This window comes from Zonotrichia leucophrys, chromosome 15, assembly GCF_028769735.1.
Source record: "Zonotrichia leucophrys gambelii isolate GWCS_2022_RI chromosome 15, RI_Zleu_2.0, whole genome shotgun sequence".
Taxonomy (NCBI): Eukaryota; Metazoa; Chordata; class Aves; order Passeriformes; family Passerellidae; genus Zonotrichia; species Zonotrichia leucophrys.
In genome coordinates, this window is record NC_088185.1 from 12,589,697 (window position 1) to 12,611,068 (window position 21,372).

Consider the following 21,372-nt stretch of genomic DNA (forward strand, 5'->3'; position numbering starts at 1 on the left):
CCTTTGCCAAAAAATTTGCATTCCAAACTCAGAGGGCAGCTGTGCCACTGTGTGTAAACAGCTCAGTCTGATTTTGATATTAAAATACATGGAATTCAATCTGGATGGGGAAGGTAAGGGAATAAATGCTTGGATTCTTCCTTTTTCCTTTTTTCCCTCCAGTTTTTCTTGCTGAAAGTCCAACTGTGTTTAAATATATGTGAATCTAAATGATCCCTTATTTAGCTAATCCTTTTTGTTTAGATTCACTGGCAAACAGATGGTTATTGCAACTCTTAATTATGCACATAATTTAAAGCAGAAGGTGCATCTGAAACAAAAGGTAATTAAGATGTTCCCAGAGAGGCTGAGCAGAGGCTGAGGTTACAACCTTTGCTCATCATTTATCCTTTCAAGCAGAACACAAGGATGGAGAATTAACAAGACCATTCTCTTTTTTGACATAATTTAACACTCATGGAATTGCAGGTAAAAGGGCAGACAGTAAATTGATAGCATCACCTTTTTTTTGGCCTCAGGCCTGACCAAACCCAATATTTGTACCAATAAAACCAAGTTTTATTTCAGTGCTCTGTGTATAAGCTGGCTGCTATTTTTATGTGATGCTGTTGATAAGGAGGAGCCTGAGTTAAGGCTGCTTTCCTGGCCAGGTTTTTAACTGAGCTGGGTTTGTACCTTTCCATTTCACTTCTGGAAAATGGCTTGTACTGTCAGGGCAGAGCTGCAGTTGAACAAAATGAGAATTCTCCTTCCATTCTGCAGTCCTAATGCAAATTAGTATTTCACTAATTTGTGCAATACTAATACTGCTGCTCCTTTTCCCTCTGTATTTGCATTTCACTGTCCTTGCTGTCTTTTAGAGCCTGTCTTTTTCACAACTTTCTCAAAACCCTCTTATTTTATAGATTCCAGCAGTGTGGATGAGCCTGAGCTTGGGTTTGTGCAGGGTTTGCTGCTTTGTCCCCAGCTGTCCCTCAGGAGCAGGGTGGGGAATGATGGAGGGAGGGTTCAGGAGTGCTTGCTGGAGCTGATGGTGTGAAGAATGAGCCAGAAATGCCCTCATGGGGTGGCAGCAGTCACTGGGATCCTCCTTGTGTTCCCATGGGGAGAGGTTGGTGAGCTGGGGCTGGGTTAGAAAGCCTTGGGATAGGGAGAAGAGTGGGTTCAGGGTGCCTTGGGCTGCCCTGAGCTCCCAGAGCTCTTCCCTTTCCCTTTTGCTCAGCCCAGGGACCTTGAGCTGCTGCAGGGAGCGGGCTCAGCTCGTGGATGTGATGGGAAAGGAAGGATTTCTCACCAAATATTCCCTGTCCAGCAGCTCAGAGAGCCTCAGTGTAACAATTCAGCCTTTTTGCTATTTCTGTCAGCAATTTTCAGCATTCCTTTGGTGGCAGGGAAGTTGCTGCAGCGTTTCACTGCTGCCCAGCAGCAGCCAGAGCAAAGTGTTTGCTTTAGAACAGTCCTATAACTCCTTGTACCATTTATCTTGGCAGCATCACCCTTTGCATCTGATGGTCCTGATCCAAACTGAAACAGGCAGATTTCTTTTCCACACAGCTTTCCCAAAATTCACCTTAAAAAGGAGAATTCTCACATGGAAAAAGCCACACTGTCACAGTAGAAGCTGTTCTGCACTGATTGCAGGAGTTACACTGAAACTTGGGATTTTGGGCAGTCTCTGCTGGAGGTTTGTGCTGGATTTTAGGAGCACAGCTGTAAGATATTTAAAAAGACTCAATTTTCTAGGCTAATACTGCTTTTATTAATATGTAGATGGTTATATAATAAACTTATAAATTACATATATCTAATCAAACTGAAGTATGAAAGAATTTTTCCAGCATAGTGCCTATTAAATTAAAACTTTTCCTCAGAAGATACTAAGCAAACTTCAAATTCGTAATAAAGCAGATTGTTCAAATTAAGTTGGTTTTTTGCTGATAATTGTGTGTGAAGCTGAAGGAGTTTCTTGAAATAACAAGGTGTTTTTTATATCATACTGTCCTGGAATGGTTTGGATGGGAAGGGACCTTAAATGATCTATTTTCATTTGTAAGTTTTGTGTGCCACACTCTGCAAACCCCATAAATACCTGAGTGAATCCTGGTTGGGTAGAACAGGGAGGAACCTACCTGGATTAAAAAAGCTGAGTGTAAAATCAACCTCAAACTCAAATTGTAACTCCTGTAGTCACTTCAGTCATTGAGTTCTTAACTGGGTGATTTGTAAAACCTCAGGGCTGTGTTAATATTCCCAGAAAATTTGCAGATGATCAAACCTGGGGGATTGTTGGGTAGTGGAGAGGGCAAGTCCCAGTGTAGTGATCTGGAACTCTTGGAAATGTCAGTGCAGAAATGGATATTTTGGTGCATCCATGGATATCCAAAACCAGCTGTAAGTATAAAATGAGGATTTTTATCCTGATAAGAACTGCAGTTCATGTGCCACAGCTGAAACAAGCTTGTTCCAGGAGGATCCAAAGCCAGATCAGCCCCAGCAATCCCTTTGGGTTTGTATCCCACGGATTTCTGATTCACCATCTGCAGGCAACTTGGGAGAAAATTCCAGGGTATCCAGAAAAATGAACATGTTTTAATTTAAATTATATAAACACTGGTCTAATTGCTGCCTTCAGACAGGTGTTCTCCCAGCAGCACATCCAAAGGTAATTTTTCAGGAGGAACAGAAGGAACCAGACACATTTTGAAACAATTTTGGCTCTCAGGAGAGGGAGCTTCTATAGATTTCATCTTTTCATAATTACTGTTTGCTCTCAGTTTTCTAACAGCTACATTCACAGTCTTTAAAAGTTAATTTGTATTTATTTGCTAAAAGAAAATGAATCTTATTTCATCATTATACTTCCCTTATTTTCTAGGTTTTAGTAAGTGAAGAGCTCCAAGAATTGCAAGTGAAGACGAGGATTGCTCCTCCTGCCCAGGGCCTGTCATGGTAAGCAAAGGGGCTTTGGAGGGCCTGGGACAGAGCAGGAGAGTTTGAAATGGGAAAAACGTGAGGGAATGAATGTTTACATGTGGGGTTGCTGAGTTTGAGGCATAGTGCTAATGCTTTTTTCCTAATGCTGCTATAAATTTTGCAGCATTTAATGACTTTATTCATCAGGCTGTGGGAAGGAAACTGGTTGCTAACACCACATTGTTGTCTGAGGGCCCATGTTGGAGAGTTTGGAAACTTCAGTGAGTTTCTGCTCCTGGAATTCTCTGGACACTTCACCCTGTGGGAGCTTTTCCTTGGCTGTGGGTGGCTGGGGAAGGTGGCAGCAGGTGCCAGTGCTGAGGGTGACTGGCACACTTTGTTCCTCAGGATGAAGAGACTCAGCACAGCCTTGAATGCATCCAGGCTAATCAGATTTTTCCCAGGAAGCAGCTGATCCGAGAGGATGAGAACCTTCAGGTAATGACCACACTGCTCCTGCTCAAATCTCACTGCCTCCACTTGGTTATGGATTCTCTGGCCTCTCCTCTAGAATTTTAATTCACAGTTAGCACAGAAACTCATTTGCTCTGTTGGTAGGACAGAGAACTTGGACATTTTGTTACAAGAAATTCCTTCAAGTGTCTGAAAAATATCACTGCTACCTGTGCACTTATTCCAAGGGTAGGGATTTATTCCATAGTTTAGAAATCTGTTGTTTTGGAAAAGCAGCACTAAGCTGATTAAACACTGCCTTGGCACCTGGCTGTTATGAAGCCAAAAGTCTTCTGTTGCACAAAAAGAGATATTTTAAAATTTCTTTATTTTCCAATGTCCTTTTGCAATCAGTTTAGTTCAAATTATTTACCATAGAATCATGGAATAGTTTGGGTTGAAAAGGACTTTAAAGCCCACCCAGTGCCACCCCTGCCATGGCAGGGTCCCCTCCCACTGTCCCAGGCTGGCCTTGGGCACTGCCAGGGATCCAGGATGGGCACCCTGTGCCAGGGCCTGCCCACCCTGCCAGGGAACAATTCCCAATTCCCAATATCCCATCCATCCCTGCCCTCTGGCACTGGGAGCCATTCCCTGTGTCCTGTCCCTCCATCCCTTGTCCCCAGTCCCTCTCCAGCTCTCCTGGAGCCCCTTCAGGCCCTGCCAGGGGCTCTGAGCTCTCCCTGGAGCCTTCTCCTCTCCAGCTCTCCCAGCCTGGCTCTCCATGCAGACACTCTTGCATCATCTGAAGAGTTTCACTGTAATACAAAGTATTTTTATTTGATTGAAGCTGCTTTGGTCTAAACCAGATCACTTTCAATTCAAGTTGGGTATTTTCACTTCCCACCAGCTCAGCTAAACTGTGCTTAAGTCACATTTTAATTCACCAGTGACAATATCCATGTGTGGTGTAATGAAGTGCAGGTTTCTGACTTTATAAAACAGCAGCTTCTTGTGCATTTTCATATTTACTGTGAGAAATAGGGAGCAAAAAGCTTGGTTTGTCCAAGCTCAGCTTTGTAGCATTTAGGGACCCAGCCTGGGCTGGTTACCTGAGCTTGCTGGGTGAGCAGTGGGGAAATAGCAGGGAACATTATTCATCCTGGATGTTGTGCCTACTTTAGGATGAATTTAATAACATTATGGAAATGCCACTCTCCATTAAGTAAGGAGTGAGAGCATAAATCAAGGGCTTTGTCAGCCTGCTTGCCAAAATGTGAGGATATTTTTCATAAAAATTCATTGCTTTCCCTGACCAGGCACTTACCACTCAGGAAAAGTAACATAAAATAAGGGATCATTTAAGAAAAAGGCTGCAATTAACCTCAGAGCCAACCTTACCTGATGTTCCTCCTCAGCAGCAATAACAGGGCTGAGTTCTCAGCAGGCTTGGTTTGATTTCTTGTGCTGCAGGAGGGGCAGGTGTTGGGAAGTGGTGTCTGAAATGAGATTTTTGCTGCCCCTGTGCAGGTGCCCTTCATTGAGCTGCACGGGGAGAGCACGGAGTACGTGGGACGAGCAGAGGATGCCATCATTGCCCTCTCCAACTACAGGCTCCACATCAAATTCAAGGAATCTGTTGTCAATGTAAGTGTTCTGGTCTCAATGGAAACAACAGAAATTGGAATGAGAGTACAGTGATCCTCCCTTTTAACAATGAAAAATCCTTTTCTGATGTTCAAATGGATTTTTCAGCAATAAATGTGTATTTAGGCACCAAAGGGGGACTCAGCAGCTCTGAAAATCAGATGTCATAAGGAAATGTCACATCCCTCAACCTTCCCAGCTGGCTGTGTCAGCCACCTGCTGTCCCCAAGCTCAGTGGGGAGGAACAGTCAGTCTTGCCAGGGGCTCTTGGAGCACCTAAACCTGATTTGTGCTTGCTTGGAGCTTCAGAACTGGGAGTGGGCCCTGCTGCTGAGGCTGGGCCAGGTGCTGAGTGGTTTGAGTGCAGTGTTTGATCTAACAGGGACCTCACCTTCAATGCATTTCTCGAGGGAGTTTTATTGCTGGGTCCATTCCTGGAAATGGTTCCATCTGCACCTCCCCTGGCAGCAAACACACTTCAATGGTGTTGGCCAGTCCTGGGCAGTGCTTGGTGCTCACACAGACCAGTGCCACCAGCTGGGGACACTTCCAGGCTGCAAATCAGGAGTCCTGAGGAATGCCAGGGAATGATGGAGTTGGTTTATTACAGAAACCATGAACTGCACTTCTGTCCTTAGGACAATTAGGGATATTGCTTTCTAGGGGTTTTCAATTCAGTATTTTTGAGCATAGCAGGAATTGATGTTTTTTCAAATCACGTTCCTTGATTGTGTTCAGGGAAGAGTCCACAGAAGCTTGTGAATATTCCCATGTTGATTTTTCTTCCCTGACTTTCACATGCAGTGTTCTGCCCTCTCATTCTGTGTGATATCTCATTATCATCAGCATCATTAACCAGAAATAACCAGACTATGAGGCAGAGCAGAATATAAATAATTCTTTGTAACCATATATGACTGTCACTAATAGCTTCCTATGAACTCTGCTGAAATCCAGGGCAGGGAGGGCTTGGGATGTCTTTCAAGATAAAACATTCTTCAGTAATTAAGAACCATATTTAATTCATTAATTTTGGCAGTAGTAATTATTTTGGTTAGTGTTGACCAAAATTCTCATTCAGATGGTGATTTTCTAACTCAAATTTTCACTGAGTAGTTTTTGATTGAGTTCATCTCGATTCTTTCCTGCTGTTTTTATGTCATCACAGCTGTTCTGCAAATACCTGTAAGAGATTCTTCATTCCTGGGCTGTGGCTTTTGCCTCCTGTTTGGTTCCAGTTCCCTGGCTGTGAAAATGGTGCTGTGACACCTCAGTGAGCAGCACAGAGCTCCAGATCACCTGGGCTGGGCCACAAATCCATTCCAAGTTGTTAATATTCCCATTGCAACAGTGCAGAAAGGGGCTGTGTGTGGAGATCTTTCCCATGGATCATTTCCTAGATCTCACTGCTAATAGGAACATGGTGTTTCAAATGCAAAAACAAAAGGTGCCACAGACCATGCATAAATTGGGGGATTAGGACATTCAGGGCTGTTGACTTACATTTATCCATGGGATAAAAGTGCAGACTCAACAGGGATCTCCTGGTGCATGAGGGAGGTTTGGTTCCCAGGCCCAGCTCTATTGATTCCTTAAGAAAATGTCAGACTTTGCAGCTGCTGAGTGTTTCTGTGTCATCACTTTCCTCCCTGGAAGCTAATTGCATTGATGGGAGAATGAACATTTTGGTGGAGTTTGTGGAAGCATGGATTGCATGTAATCTCTGCCAGTGGTGGATTTTGGACACAGTACCAAAGGAAAGTCATGATGGGGGGACTTTGATGAGGAGCTGAGTTTTAGTGTGAGCTTCCCCTTGCTTGGAAGAGTGGTTGGATTGGGATATTCCTCATGTCCATCCCTGCTGGGGAGTGGCATAATCCTTGTCTTGTGCTCAGGCCCTGCTGCCCAAATTCTTCACACTCAGAGCACAATTGTGAGACAAGGGAGGGCTCAGAGGTGGCCTTCAAGGCAAATCCAAAGTGTCATCAGCTGTAATTAAAAGCAAAATTTACTTCAGACACTCCTTGTGGGTTCCATGAACTGGGGGGGGATTCAGCTCCCTCAGAGCTGTCCTTGCACCCTCAGTGCCCCCCTGTGCCACCTCCTCCCCTGCTCCAGCACACCCAGCCCTGGCCTTGCCATAACCCTGACATTGTTCAGCTCTGAGCTGGGAAAACCAGGAGGAAATCCCAATTCCTGCTCCTGGGTGCCATGGGAGGTCCTGGGGAGGTTTGGGCACAGCAGGGTCTGTGTCAGGGCCCCTGTGCTGGCAGCAGCCTGGCTGTGCCCCACTGCACCCACGGGGAATTGTGGGCACAGATTGGCCTGGGGGGTTGGTACAGCACTGAAAATGCAACTTGTGCTTTTTCTAACTACAGGGCTGTAATTCTCTAAATATATCTTGTACTGCTCTTAGATAACAGACAGCTCCAGTCATCAAAATAATTTTAAAAACTCCTCAAAAATAAAAAGTTGGGAGTTGTAGAATGTTGCTGTTACTTAAAATGAGATAATTTTAAATAAGAGACAGTGGGGAGGTACTGCAAGAGCAGGATGCTCCTGTACTCCCTATAATGGGATGTAATTTGCCTCAGATAACAATGCATGTTTATTCTTATAAAAGCAGAAATGATTGCTTTCCCTGCCTGGTTCCCCTGCCATTATGAGAGGGAAGTGCCTGCAGACAGAATTGATGGCTCTTCCAGGAATGGGCTCTGGGTGTTGCACTGGCACAGCCTGGAGGATGAGCAGGGGGAGGGAAGGTTATCAGGGAGGCAATGACAGCAGATAATTCCTCTGAGCTTTGCTGGGGGAAGAATAATGGCCAGGAAGGAGATTGAAAACAAGAGGACCACAGGACAGATTTTTATGGCTGGGAAGGAAAATTAAAAAGATTAATGGGAAGGTTGTCCTGAAGAAAAAGCTGCAGATTGTGAGGGAATCACAGGTGGGCTGGGGGAGGGAATGGATGCTGGGGAGCAGAGGGCACAGGGAAAGGGCAGGGGACAGGGAGTGAATTTGGGAAAAGGAAATGAAAAATAATGCAGGAGGGGAAGAATTAGTTTGTCATTACAATTAGTTTGTCATTACAATTAGTTTGTCATTAGAGTGCAGACAGAAAGAAAAGGAGCCACAAGCAGAATGCCAGAAGGAGGGAAAAGGTGGAGAACTGCTTAAATGAAGATGGACATGAGAAAAAATGGAATATAACAGGGCTTGGGGAATAAAAAAATAACAGACAAAGCAGCAATGGACTCAAAAAGCAAGACTGGAATCTTGACTCAGCTGGGAAGGATGCTTTACCTTCCATGTTGGTGCCATTTAACTCAGTGGTAGATTTAAATAAGTTATTTTAGAACCATTTAAGTTGGAAAAGCCCTCCCAGGCTATCCAGTCCATCCTGTGCCCAGTGCCCACCTTGTCCCCAGCCCAGAGCTCTGAGTGCCACATCCAGCCCTTCCTTGGGCACCTGCAGGGATGGGCACTCCAGACCTCCCTGGGCAGCTCCTGCCAGGGCCTGAGCCGCCTTTTCCATGCAGGAATTCCTGCTGGGAATTGTTAGTGGGGCTGTGTGGGGCTGTCCAGTCATGAAGACAGGCTGGAAGATTCCCTGAGCTCCATTGCTGTCCATTGATCACACAGAACTCTGACATTCACCTGCCTGGCAGGCTGGGGTCGGGCAGGAGGAGGCTGGCAAGGAATGAGCAGTGAAGGGAGGGATGAGCTGTGGGACAGAGCAGTGCTGAGGTCGGTGCTGCCCTCCAGTCCTGCTGCTCTGGGGGTCACCCAGGCAGGCTGAGCCTGGGGAGGGGCTCTCACAGGAGGGATTCCTCATTTCCTGCCCCTTCATGTCGCTGGTTCTGTCACAGATCTCAGCCAGTGACAGTGCTGAAAACATGGACAGAAATTCAGGTTCCAGCTTTATTTAAAATCCAGATTTCAAAACACAAACTACTGGGCTGTGGAGTCAGACACCCTCTTGCCAAGTCTGTCCGTGGGTTTTCTGTCATTTGATGTCCAGTTGGAGCAGAAGGAGCAGAGTCACTGCCCTGTCCCAGCCTGGCTGGGCACAGCAGGGCAGGGTGGGAGCCTCCAGAGCTGCCTCTGCCTCTGTCTGACCTGGGCAAGGGAAAGGCTGAGCATTAACAAATCCCTGCCTGTTGTAGCTGGGTGTGGGAACCCAGAGCATCCTCTGGCTGTCCAGGATGGCCAGGACCCTGCCAGGGGGCTCAGGGACCCTGGCACAGAGCCCAGAACACCTGGGGGTTTGATTATGACCCATGGAGCAAATTACCAACCTTGTATGAAGATCAGCAAGCCATGACAAATTTAGTGAAGTTATCACGGGGTGGAAAAGTAGATTTTGGGGTTTTGGTATGGGGGTTCAGGAGGCAAGATGGAGGGAACTGGGTGTGTCCAGCCTTTCTCCTTCTTCTTCTTGGCCTCCATCTCCTGCTGTGATGTTGGCACTCACAGATTGGTTTAGAGTAGAAGCTCAGTGTCTAACATAGGTGATGGGTATTGGGAAGGAATTGTAAACATTGTACAAGTAGTTTTTAGTATAAAGACATAACCCTGCCCTGGGGCAGGCAGAGTGCCTGGAACTGTCCTGCTGCATGGACCTGGGCAGGGCAGGAGAAAATTTTTTATAGATAAGAAACAATGAACAACCTTGAGAGCGAGAAATGAAGAGCCCTGACTGCTTCTTTGAGCACCAGGCTGGGAAAAGAGACTTTGGAACTTTTCTTGGGGTCACTGTGAGCAGCCCCAGATCCCGACAGCTGGGGGCTGTGAGCTCTGTCAGGGATCTGGGCGCTCTCTGGGCTCTGTCTGGGTGCTGCCCTGAGCTGTGCCTGCCCCCCAGAGCCAGCAGAGCTCCCACCCCTCTCCTGGGCTCAGCATCTGCCTGAGCACCTCCCTGCTTGGCGGAGGCTTTCCCTTGCTTTTGAGATATCTCTTTTCCTTGCCTGCTGGTTTTAGTTCATTTCCTTGTTTTCATTCCACCTAAATGAGGGGCAGTTTGAGCTGTGTTGACTGAGAAGATGCTGTCTGGATTCCTGATCCTGAAGCTTTGATTGGAGGTGACCTTCAAGGGTTTGCCCAAGCATATGAAGAGGCCCTGGCTCTTCCAGCCACATCTTGTGGGCCCCCAGCCAGACCTTAAACTGCTCATCTTAGTGCTGTGATGGCAAAAATCAGAGTCTTGGAACGTTACTAAAGAATAGCAGAGCTTTTATTGCCTTGTGCAATGTCCATATAATCTACTAAACAATTCAAACAGCTTTGTGCTTCACATTAATTACAGGTATTAGCTGAATTTACACAGTTATTTATGACTTCTGTTCATTTAAAGCAATAATGAACATTTACCCATCTTGGGTAAAGTTCCAAAAGTAATACTGAAAATTGATATTTTCATCTTGGGGCTTTTCTCATCTTTCAAGGTACTTGCATTTGCTCTCATGTGTTTCCTGACCAACTTGCTGCTGGTTACACATGCCAGGAAACAGAAGTGTCTATAACTGCACTTGAACTGGGAGAGATTCAGCATTATCACTCTAAATTTGGCTGCTTCCATTACAAGTGTTGCTCTAAACAGGCCAAAGGGTTTTTCCCCGAGGAGGAAATATTGGATATTGCCATAGAAAAACATCCAGACTGCAGCAATCTGTTAAGGGGATCTTGCTTAGCAGTTCTTTTTCAACACCATCAACTAAAAATATATTAAGATTCCTAAATTTAGACCTATAAGAGGGGAAACTGCTTCCATGAGAGAGGAGCTGGAGTTTCTGCTGCCTTTCCTGCAGCCTTCTCAGGTGCTCCCATGGGATCCCACAGGGCTGGAGCTGGAATGTGAATACCTGGTACCAAAGCTCAGAACTGCTGAAGTAATTCCTCATGGACTCATTTGTTTTCCTCTCTTCAGACTCCATGTAGCCTGCAATAAATCCTTGTTAGATATGCAAAGAAATTGCTGTTAGTGCTGCAGAAGTGCAATAATCTGGTGTGTTTAATTGCAGGTTCCATTGCAGCTCATTGAGAGTGTGGAGTGCCGGGATATATTCCAGCTTCATTTGACTTGCAAGGACTGCAAGGTTATCAGGTAGGAGAGGCTCAGAGTTAAAGGGGGGAATTCACTTTCCATGTGCCATGGGCAGCTGGGATGGTTCAAGGAAATGGGGTTCCTGGATTTCCCTCAGAAGCTTTTTATTTTGTCTGATTTTTATACAAGGAGGGCTGTGTATAAATCTCATTGTTGTGATTCAGCACAGCAGCAAACCTTGCTCTGAGCCCACATGGCTGATCTTGGCTTTGTTCTGAAATTAATTTCAGTCTCACTGTGTTGTCCCTGCTTTGCAATCAGTTAGAATACATTGCTTCAGTGTATTATAGTTATATCAGTATTTCCATATCAATAGGTACAGAAGTAGATAAAGGCACTGATACACACATTGCAAATGAGTTTTATCAAGATTTGGGGTTGGGAGGCTTCATGCACTCTGCATTCTCAACACCTTTGAGAGTACACTCACTCTCCTTGAGGCATGGTAACCTCCTGGAGAGGAAAATGAGGGAAGAGGAAGTGAAGGGAGGTGGTGAATCCAGGTGTGCAGTGACTCCTGCCTGTCCTTCCCCAGCTCCAGGGCTCTCTGAGTGCCCAGCCTGAGCTCCTCATTGATGGGGTTTTTTTTAAAAAAACTTTTCTGCTGCAGAAATTAATTTTGATCTATGAACTTTAATTAAGAAGAATGGAACATTTCTTTTTGATTAAATGTTTGCTGGCTGTACCTTTTGTGTAATGAAAGGAGCCCCAGCCATCTCTGAGCACTCAGAATGTTTAACAGGTCAGCTGCTTCCTGAAAGGCTGTTTTTTCACCAGGACTGATTTTACTTTAGAGGTAATATTTAGTTTAATTTGAATTCAATGTTTAACTTCCTCCTCACTTGTAGCTCTTGACATTTAAGAAAGTCACCCTTCTTCCCTACATTAATTTGTTTTTTCCCTTCAATTGTAGAATGAATACAAATTATTTGTATTTTGCCATCCTTGTCAATTTTCTTTCAAAATTGCATCTCCAAGACTGAGGGCTTGGTGATGGTTGGGAGATGGTGAAGTTTGGGACTGTGACAGAAGAGTTAGAATGTATTGTTCTTTTTCATGAGCAAACTTTGTATTTTGAGACTAGAATTCAAGTGGAGATAATACTTGTTATTTACACCACTAACTTCAAAAGAATTAGAAGGAATTTAGGGTGAGATGTATCTTGTCTGAGTGTGGATGTTTAATAGAGAATTATCCTGTCTCAGTGAGTAGTCTGGGCTTGCTTTACAGTCAGTGAAGGGAAATAAATAAACACCTGAGGCTGCAGTTGCTGCCAGCTCCTGGGAGATGTTGGACATGGCTTTTCCCTTCCACACTCTGGCTCTGAGCTATTTGCAGGTAGGGGAGATAAATCTGCCCTGAGGGAATGCAGATGCCATCATTAACCAGGACTGAGCAGAATGGAAATACTTGGGCAATATTTAATAACTATAAAATCTTAAAGAAAAACGTCAGAGCAAAATAAATCATGGTTTATTTCCACCCTTTTACTCTAAGAGTCCAGGAATCCTCTTTGAAAAGAAAAGCTAATGTAATTTTAATGCACTGCTTTGAAGATTGGTTTCTCCTGTGCAGGGAATATTCTCTCTGTTTGTTGTTAGTCTGTAACATTGGGCAAAGCTCAGGCAGTGCTTCCCAACAAAGGCAGAAAGAGAAGGGTTTGCAAAGAACCTTAAATCCCATCTCATTCCACCATGGGCACCATGGTCACCAGCCCACATTGTTCCAGTCCCTGTCCAGCCTGGCCTTGGGCACTGCCAGGGATCCAGGGTGGGCACCCTGTGCCAGGGCCTGCCCACCCTGCCAGGGAACAATTCCCAATTCCCAATATCCCATCCATCCCTGCCCTCTGGCACTGGGAGCCATTCCCTGTGTCCTGTCCCTCCATCCCTTGTCCCCAGTCCCTCTGCAGCTCTCCTGGAGCCCCTTCAGGCCCTGCCAGGGGCTCTGAGCTCTCCCTGGAGCCTTCTCCTCTCCAGGTGAGCACCCCCAGCTCTCCCAGCCTGGTCTTGTTTACAGGGCTGTGGTTACAGTTCTGTTATGTAGATTATAATGTGTGGGGCAGTTTTCTGAGTTTCCCCCAGCCCAGAAGGGGCTGTAACACATTCCTGGCTTTGACCTGAATGATCTTCCCTTGCTTTTATAGGTAACACATGGAGAAATGTCCCCCTTATTCCTGGCAGGGCACACCCTGCTCATTCCCAGTCACAGAATGTTGCTGCCTAGTCAGTCCTGACTCCTTAAGTGTTTCTTTACTCATTCCACAGGTTTCATTTTACTTCTCATTAGAGTGCACATGGAAGCAGAACTAAGTTGTCAATAAGGTGTTTATCCTCACTTTGTGCTCTCACAGAGCTTTTCATGCTCAGCCTGTCACCTTCTAGAGTGGCTTCTCCTACTGAAAGTCACCCATGGGATGTTTGTCTCTGGGCCAGGTGTCAGTTCTCCACCTTTGAGCAGTGTCAGGACTGGCTGAAGAGGCTCAACAACGCCATCCGCCCCCCGTCCAAGATAGAGGACCTGTTCTCCTTCGCCTACCACGCCTGGTGCATGGAGGTTTATGCCAGTGAGAAGGAGCAGCACGGGGACCTGTGTCGGCCAGGTACGTGGGAACAGCCTTGGGGTCACCAGAGCAGCACCTGATAGCCCAGGGAATTATGGGGTGGCTTGGATTCACTCAGTCAGGTGTGGAACCAACAGCATTTTGCTCACATGGAAGCAGACTTCAGTCTAAACCATTGTGCCAGACATTTTTTGTCTGGCACACTGATCTCCAGGATGGACACTGGGGAGGAGAAGGCAGCCCCTGAGCTGTTGTAATCTTCACAGCAGTGTTGTTGTCACTTCTTATCCGGGCTCCTCTCCGGCCCTCTCTGAATGCCACACCCCCTTTCATCCCAGCTACCTCCATGGGCTGCAGTGCTGCCCAAGCAAGGACATCCCAGCTGCAGCCCATTTACAATAACCAGGATCAGGGCAATACAATACAGACATCACTGCCATACATGTATGTACAGTACATATATTTGCTCTACTCCTGGGTTCATTCACAGCCACAGGCAGTGATCTGCTTCTGTGGAATACCATCCTTGCTGCAGGGGTTTTGAAGCCCACAAGTAAATAAAAGCTCAAGCTTGGCATGCTGGTGGTTGTAGCACTTGGTTGAGTATAAGAAATCTGATTTCAGGCACTGTGTGATGTCCTGTCAGTCACAATCACCTGTGTCTGCCAGGTATGTGGGAACAGCCTTGGGGTCACCAGAGCAGCACCTGATACCCCAGGGAATTACTGGGGTGGGTTTGAGTCACTCAGTCAGGTGTGGAACCAACAGCATTTTGCTCACCACAGCAGCAGATTTCAGTCTAAACCATTCTGGGTTGGCTGCCACATTTTTTTGATCTCCAGGATGGATGTTGGGGAGGAGGAAGGAGCCCCTGAGCTGCTCCTGGGTTCTTTCACAGCCACAGGCAGTGATCTGCTTCTGTGGAATACCATCCTTGCTGCAGGGGTTTTGAAGCCCACAAGTAAATAGAAGCTCAAGCTTGGCATGCTGGTGGTTGTAGCACTTGGTTGAGTATAAGAAATCTGATTTCAGCACTCTCTGATCTCCTGTCAGTCACAATTCACTGCCTCAGGGAAGTGTCCCAGTTACCAGGCTGAGAGATGTGCCTGGGATTGTGTCCTTGCTCTGAAGCTGCTCTGGAGCCTGGCACAGTCTGTGGTGTCTGGGGAGGAGCAGGGATCACTCAGTGCCAGGAGGGGCTCCCTGGCCCTGTTCCTCTTCACACACTTCATTAGCAGCTTCTGGAAAATGCCAAAAATCTCCTCAGAGCAGAGCTTCACACCCAGGGCTTTTCCCTCTTTACTGAATTTGGGAGATGGGAGCTGGCAGACCTGTGGAAGTCTTGCTGAGTCTCCTCTTCCTCACTGAAACAGAGAGACTTCAGCCTGATGCTGGCTTGGGATAATCATGGAATCATGGAATGGTTTGGGTTGGAAGGGACCTTAAAGCCCATCCCATCCCATCCCACCCTTTGCCATGGGCAGGGACATCTTCCCCTAGACCAGGTTGTTCCAGCCTGGCCTTGGACATTTCCAGGGACAAGAAGCAACATTTACCATTTTATTAATTTTTATCAATCGATTTTTTTTCTATCAAATAATTTTCTTTAATATAACTTTATCTCCCTGTAGCTGCCTGTGGCTGGGGGTAGATGTTCTCCTTCAAAGAGCTGAATTATAGCTGAAATAAATCAGTGTGAATGTGGCTGTAGAAGTCAATCCAAAGACATTGCCATTTCTCTTCTATATCCAAGGAGCCCATTATTTGGTAGATACAGACAAAAGTACTAAAGTGCTTCAAAATCCATCCAAGTGTCAACAGAACACATTTTCTGGGAAAAATATGTTAGCAGTGTGTGTAGTAGAGATCCAGGCTGTGGCTCACAGGGTCAGCTTTAATTGGAAGCACAAGCCCACAAAATACCCAGCTTGCTTTTCCTGGGATTTTGAGAGTGGCTTGGGATGCTTCTCAACATTATCAATGTTGGCTCAAAGTGCCTCTTAAGGAAAAATGGACTAAATATTAAGGTTGGGGTTTTGTTTCCAGGAGAAAAACCTGTGGCTGCACAGTAGCTAAAAATTAAGAGGGAAAAATCAAACAGAATATAAGATTTTCATGTAGCTTTATGTTTGTCTTAAAACCCACCAGGCTGAGCAGCATTGATTGGGATATTTGCAATGTTCTCATTTGCTATCCAAAAACATCCTTAAGGATGTAGCACAAGTTTTAAGGAGCAGTGATGGGGAAGCCCATTCTTGTGGTGCTCCAGTGAAAGAATTTGTGGGATTTTTAAATTCAAAAAGTCACTGCTAAGGACAAATCTGGCAGAGGTTGTTGCCTGGCTGGAATGTGTTGTCCAATTCCACCTCTGCTCTTGACAAAGGATCTTTATAACACTGTAGTTAATTAAGTCCTGTAATTAGGCTGCTGTCTATATTCTTAATTTACCTATTTATATTTATTTCTAACTGTTCTGTAACATGGCATTAAAAATCATTTCAGACATGTGCATTTACATCTTGGGGTTTAAACATGTATCTCCAGATATCTGGGGGATTGAAAGACTTTAAGGGTTTTCTAAAATATTTAATGGAAAGATGTAATACTTAAAGCATTAATTTTTCAGCAGATTTTTCCCCCCTTGGGTGCTGCTCTGCCTCAGGATTTAATGCTCCAGTAATTTAAAGAGACAAGCAATGGATGGACCTTCAGAATCACTTATCTAGTGCTGCTCACATGCTCATTAAATTTAGCACTTCTCTTAGCCCTGGAAACCTGGAAATTTTGTCTCATTTTCCAGACTTTCTGTCTTCTTATTCTTTATTGCCATTGTATATTTTTCAATTGTATTTTGAGACTTTAAAACAAAAGTGTCTAGGAAATAAATGGGGCTCATTCCACTTCCTTTAATGTTTTAATCCAGGAGTTTGTGAGGCTCTTGTGATTGATATTTGTGTCAAACAATCATTTATGTGTTTTACCTCTCTATCTCCACCTGACTCACGGAAGGATAATGTCCAATTTATGATGGAGAGCTGAGCTGCAGGATAAATGCCAGCACTTGCCTCCAGCCATACAGGAAACCTGGGGCTGGAAATGCATATTCAGAGCATTGCCCACGTTCCAGGGCACATTCCAGGTCTTCCCCTTTTTCACCAGAGCCTCACATTCTTCTCCTTGATAGAAAATTGTTCTGAACTTCCAACCATCCCACTTGGATTGCTGATGGAGCTCAGTTCCTTTGCTGATGTCCTTGGTTCTGGTTTGCAGCATTGTTTTTTTAGATGAATTTCCAGAAGTTGATCATTTCAGGGTAAAACTCCTTGTTGGACTCTGGCATTTCTGGGGAGTTGGCCAGGGCCAGATGTCAGTGCCAATGGCAGAATGAGGCTGTGAAATGCAGCTTTGGGCTGAGGGATGTGCTGCTTTTCTCTGTTCTGCAAAGCAGGAATGCTCATTCCTTATTTCCATTCATTTCCCTGTGCTCTTGGTCCCCAGGAGAACATGTCACTTCCAGGTTTAAGAACGAGGTGGAGCGGATGGGGTTTGATATGAACAATGCCTGGAGGATTTCCAACATCAATGAGAAGTACAAGTGAGTGCTGGGGCTGCTGCTCCACAGCCAGACTGCATCTCAGAACACTCAGTTACTGAAACTTCTTTCAACTTCTGCAGTTCCCAAGAAGCGACAATTAGAATTATTAATTTTTTTGTTGGTTTATAGAAAAAATGTACTTTAAATTATTTAATGTTTTATTAACTGCTGGAGTTTTTTAAGCTTGGAAATACCAGGTTTTGATGTGGCTTATTAGAGAATAAGCATTCTAAGGGAGATCTTAAGTGAGCAAAGAGTGGAGTTTGAACTTTTGAAGACTTTTTTTTGTTTCTTTTTATCTAACTTATTACAAAGATACGTGTTTAAAACTTTAAAAAACCCAAGCAGGTTTGGAAGAGTTAATTTTGTAGATGAATAAGTAAGAGGAAACACTTTAGAGTGCAGACAAAAGGCTCTTTGGGCTCTGGGGCAGAGGAGGGTGCTCTGTGAGCCCCAGCTGGGGGCACAGGCTGTTCTGGCTGAGCCTGCTCCTGCTCAGAGCAAACCCAGCTGGAGCTCTGTGTGGTGGAGCAGTTGGAGAGCTCTGCCTGTGCAGGATAATGACTCCCAGCTGGGGGCTGCTGTCCCTGCAGGAGCAATCTCTGCTTTGGCCTCTGCACGGAGAAAAATCCCTCTCTCCATATTTAATGCTGGCCAAAGGGAGTTTATTGACATCCAGGGAAGCAGGAATTAGCAAAGGGCTGTGAGGCTCCTCCAGTGCTGCCTGGGCACTGTGGGAGCCTGGAGCTGCTCCCTGGGCCTGACTGTGCTCCCTTTCCCCAGGCTGTGTGGCAGCTACCCCCAGGAGATCATCGTCCCTGCCTGGATCACGGACAAGGAGCTGGAGAGCGTGGCCAGCTTCCGCTCCTGGAAGCGCATCCCCGCCGTGGTGTACAGGTGAGCAGCAGCTGGGCAGCCCTCCCCAGCTGGGAACAGGCAGTGCTGGCAGGGAGCAGCTGCAGGAACCCACAGCTGGGAGTTCTGGGGGTGCTCAGGCTGCTCTGGGTAAGGCAGGCGCTCCACGTGCGCTCGGAGTGGCAATAACGGGCTGTGTTTGGAATTCCAAGCACACGCTGGAGGAGCACTCAGCATTTGCATCTCCTGCAAATCATTCCTGGGGCAGTCACCCCAGTTAAGATTGATTTTTAACTTTTCTTAAGATGAAAATGAAAAAATGGGAAATGAAGACATCAGAGGAGAGCTGATAAATGGCCTCCCTGGCTGGGTACTCCTTTGGCTTTTCCCTGACTCATCTGGCTGAGTCTCAGACTGCAGGATAAACAAGGACAAATACCAAAATTACTTGAAGGAGATCTAAAACTCACATTAAAAATTAATGTGCAGTTTAGCTCTATCTCCATATTTTAGATAGTTTTAATTACACAGACCCTTCCTTAGACTGAGTCCAGCAATTCTTCATAATAAAACTGCCTGTCTGAGAGAATGGGTTTTGGCAGCTTCTTTAATAAGAAACACATTATTAAAGAATTATTTGTTTTTTATTAAAGAATTATTAAATTCTAAATTATTAAAGAATTATTTGTTTTTTCAAAATATTTTGAATTTTGTGGATACTTGGTGGCTGCCCCATCCCTGGAAGTGTCCAAGGCCAGGTTGGACAGGGCTTGGAGCATCCTGGAATAGTGGAAGGGGATGGAATGGAATGAGCTTTAAGGTCTGTTCCCCCCAAACCATTCCATAATCCTATAAACCTGTCACTTGGTACCATGGCCCCTTCCCTGCATGGTTATCCTCCCATAAATCTTTAAAATCTTTTTAAAACATCAGAGGACAAAGGGATTAAAAAGATAATGAATACTGATATTCCCTAAGCCTGGGCACCCATTCCTGATGAACACGGAGCAGGAAAGCTGGCAGGTGCTTGGAGCTTGTGTCAGAGGAGCCAAGGGCAGGAGAGCTGTAGGCTACAAAACTCTATTTGCTGAGCTTAAGGGTTCTTGTTCAGTGAAGGAAGAACAAATTGGCTCATGGCAGCAAACCATTACCTTTAAATCCTCCTGTCTTTCCTCCCAAACAACAAAGGGGTTTAGTGTGGTCTCTTTTGGAATGGTGAAGGGGTTGTTCTCTCCTCTGATCAGCCCTGGGAAGGGGAAAATGTTTTCCAGCATATGCTAACACTTTGAAAACTGTGTGTTTTATTATTACAGTACTAAATGTGTGTGTGTATATATATTATATATATGTATAAATGAGAATAATATGATTTATGTGTGGGTTTCGGTTCAGCTTTTGGGCCTTTTCTGCAGTTGTCACAAAATTAGGGGACACCTCACCTGCAAACACACTTCCCCAGGGCAGCATTCCCCCTGCTGCCATCACTGCACAGAAGGAAAACACTTTGTTCCCATTCCTGGGAACACCTTGCATTCCAGGGGTTTATAGAAGAGCAATTGAAAAGTCAAAGGACCACAGAGACTGAAATTGTTCTGTCCCCATGTTCAATTTTCATCAGTTCTGCTGAGGCTCTGGGTGGTAAACCACACATGGGGATTCATTGTTGAGCTTCAAATCAGCGAGAGAAAAGTGTTGCTCTTTTTTGATTTTTTTTTTTTCTTATCTTGACATTTGGTAATAGATTTTTCAAGACATCCAGTTCATCACTCTGAGCTCTAATAGAGCTCACAGCAGTGAGGGCAGGAGAATTTCTGAGTTTGACTGGGCTTGGAGCATCCTGGTCTAGGGGAAGGTGTCCCTGCCTGTGGCAAGGAGTGGAACAGGATGAGTTTTAAGGTCCTTTCTTTTCCTCCCAAATAATTCTATGATTGGGATTCCATATACTATATATATATATATATATATACACACACACACACATAAAGCTAGGTTTTTTTCAGTAAGGGGCAAGAGCTTACTCAACATTTCTTATCCACTGAAATTATTTTGGGGCTTAACGATTTTAGTTTCAGTCTTGATCACATTACTAAAAAACTTTTTGCTTTACTTCATGGGAAAAAGAAGTAATCTGGATTTTTTAAAATAAGTCCAATCACTTGTCTCAGTTACAGATCACTGGGACAGAGAGCAGAAACACAGCCTGGCAGCAGGAGATGCATTGGCCCTGTGCAGCAGTCCAGGCTGAAAAGCCCAGCAGGCTGATCTGGAGACAAGCTCAGGAATGCTCTGTGGGGATTGGACTGGCAGGAGCGTTGCTTCCATTCTATGATCAGATTTCTAAAGAAATCTCACACCAAACCCTGCAGTTTTTATTTCTGTTTCAAATTTTTTCAGCCTATTCACATATTTCATAGAGTCACAGAAAGGCAGATGGGCTTGGAAGGGAACTTAAAGCTCATCTGATTCCACCCTGTGCCATGGGCAGGGACACCTTTCACTATTCCAGGTTGTTCCATGCCCTGTCCAACCTGGCCTTGGACACTTCAGGGATCCAGGGGCAGCCACAGCCTCAGCCTCTCTGGGAACAATAATTTGTGTAGATAAATCTGGCCCCAGAAAATCAATGTTATGGAGAATACTCTTAGGATTTTTTGGGAAGACAACAGCAAGGGTTTCCTCCTACCTTGTAGAAGCAGCATCATGAGAGCCTCCCTGAAGGTTCTCTGTGTGGAAGTGTTCTTTGGCCTTGCACTGCTGAGGGTGAGCCCCCAGGCCCAGGGATCCTGGGCACACAAATTCTGTTCCTGCTGTGAGTTACATCCCTGAACTGCAATAAAGGGATTTCCATTCTGCTGCTGCTGGTTCAGAAATGCAGCACAGGGAGCAGTTCACCCTTCCCTGCTCCTCACTGCTCTGTTACAAGGACTTGGGGGATTTATTGTTGTACTCCAGCATGGTTTGGACATGGGAGAATGAAGCCTGTGCAGAGGTGTACATGTGTCCTGCAGCTGTACAACAGCTTGTAAAGGGCTTTACAGTTACCTAATGCTGATTTACTCTTGGTTTCTGCAGGAGGCTGCAGGATTTTTGTCCCTAGGGAGTTTTCCATGGAGCTTTTGCTTTAAGTTTTTTGAATCATTTTGTTCCTGAGCTCTGAGTGATGCCCTCTTATCCCAGCTCTGTCCCTGGGGATCTCAGCATCACACTGGCTGCTCTTTATCCCTGTGGCCAGTCCAGCTGGAA

At 45.3% G+C, this 21,372-nt stretch overlaps 1 protein-coding gene across 5 annotated transcripts in view; it reads left to right on the forward strand.

The window, feature by feature from the left end:
* MTMR3 (myotubularin related protein 3) overlaps positions 1 to 21,372 on the forward strand; it is a 77,752-nt gene that overhangs the window by 33,728 nt on the left and 22,652 nt on the right. For all 5 annotated transcript variants that reach the window (XM_064726475.1, XM_064726473.1, XM_064726476.1 and 2 more), the window contains 7 exons: positions 2,876 to 2,949; positions 3,322 to 3,411; positions 4,897 to 5,013; positions 11,034 to 11,116; positions 13,552 to 13,718; positions 17,178 to 17,274; positions 18,058 to 18,171. In XM_064726475.1, the coding sequence (XP_064582545.1) occupies positions 2,947 to 2,949; positions 3,322 to 3,411; positions 4,897 to 5,013; positions 11,034 to 11,116; positions 13,552 to 13,718; positions 17,178 to 17,274; positions 18,058 to 18,171 (671 nt within the window). In that variant the 5' untranslated portion in view covers positions 2,876 to 2,946. The remainder of the gene's footprint in view (positions 1 to 2,875; positions 2,950 to 3,321; positions 3,412 to 4,896; positions 5,014 to 11,033; positions 11,117 to 13,551; positions 13,719 to 17,177; positions 17,275 to 18,057; positions 18,172 to 21,372) is intronic.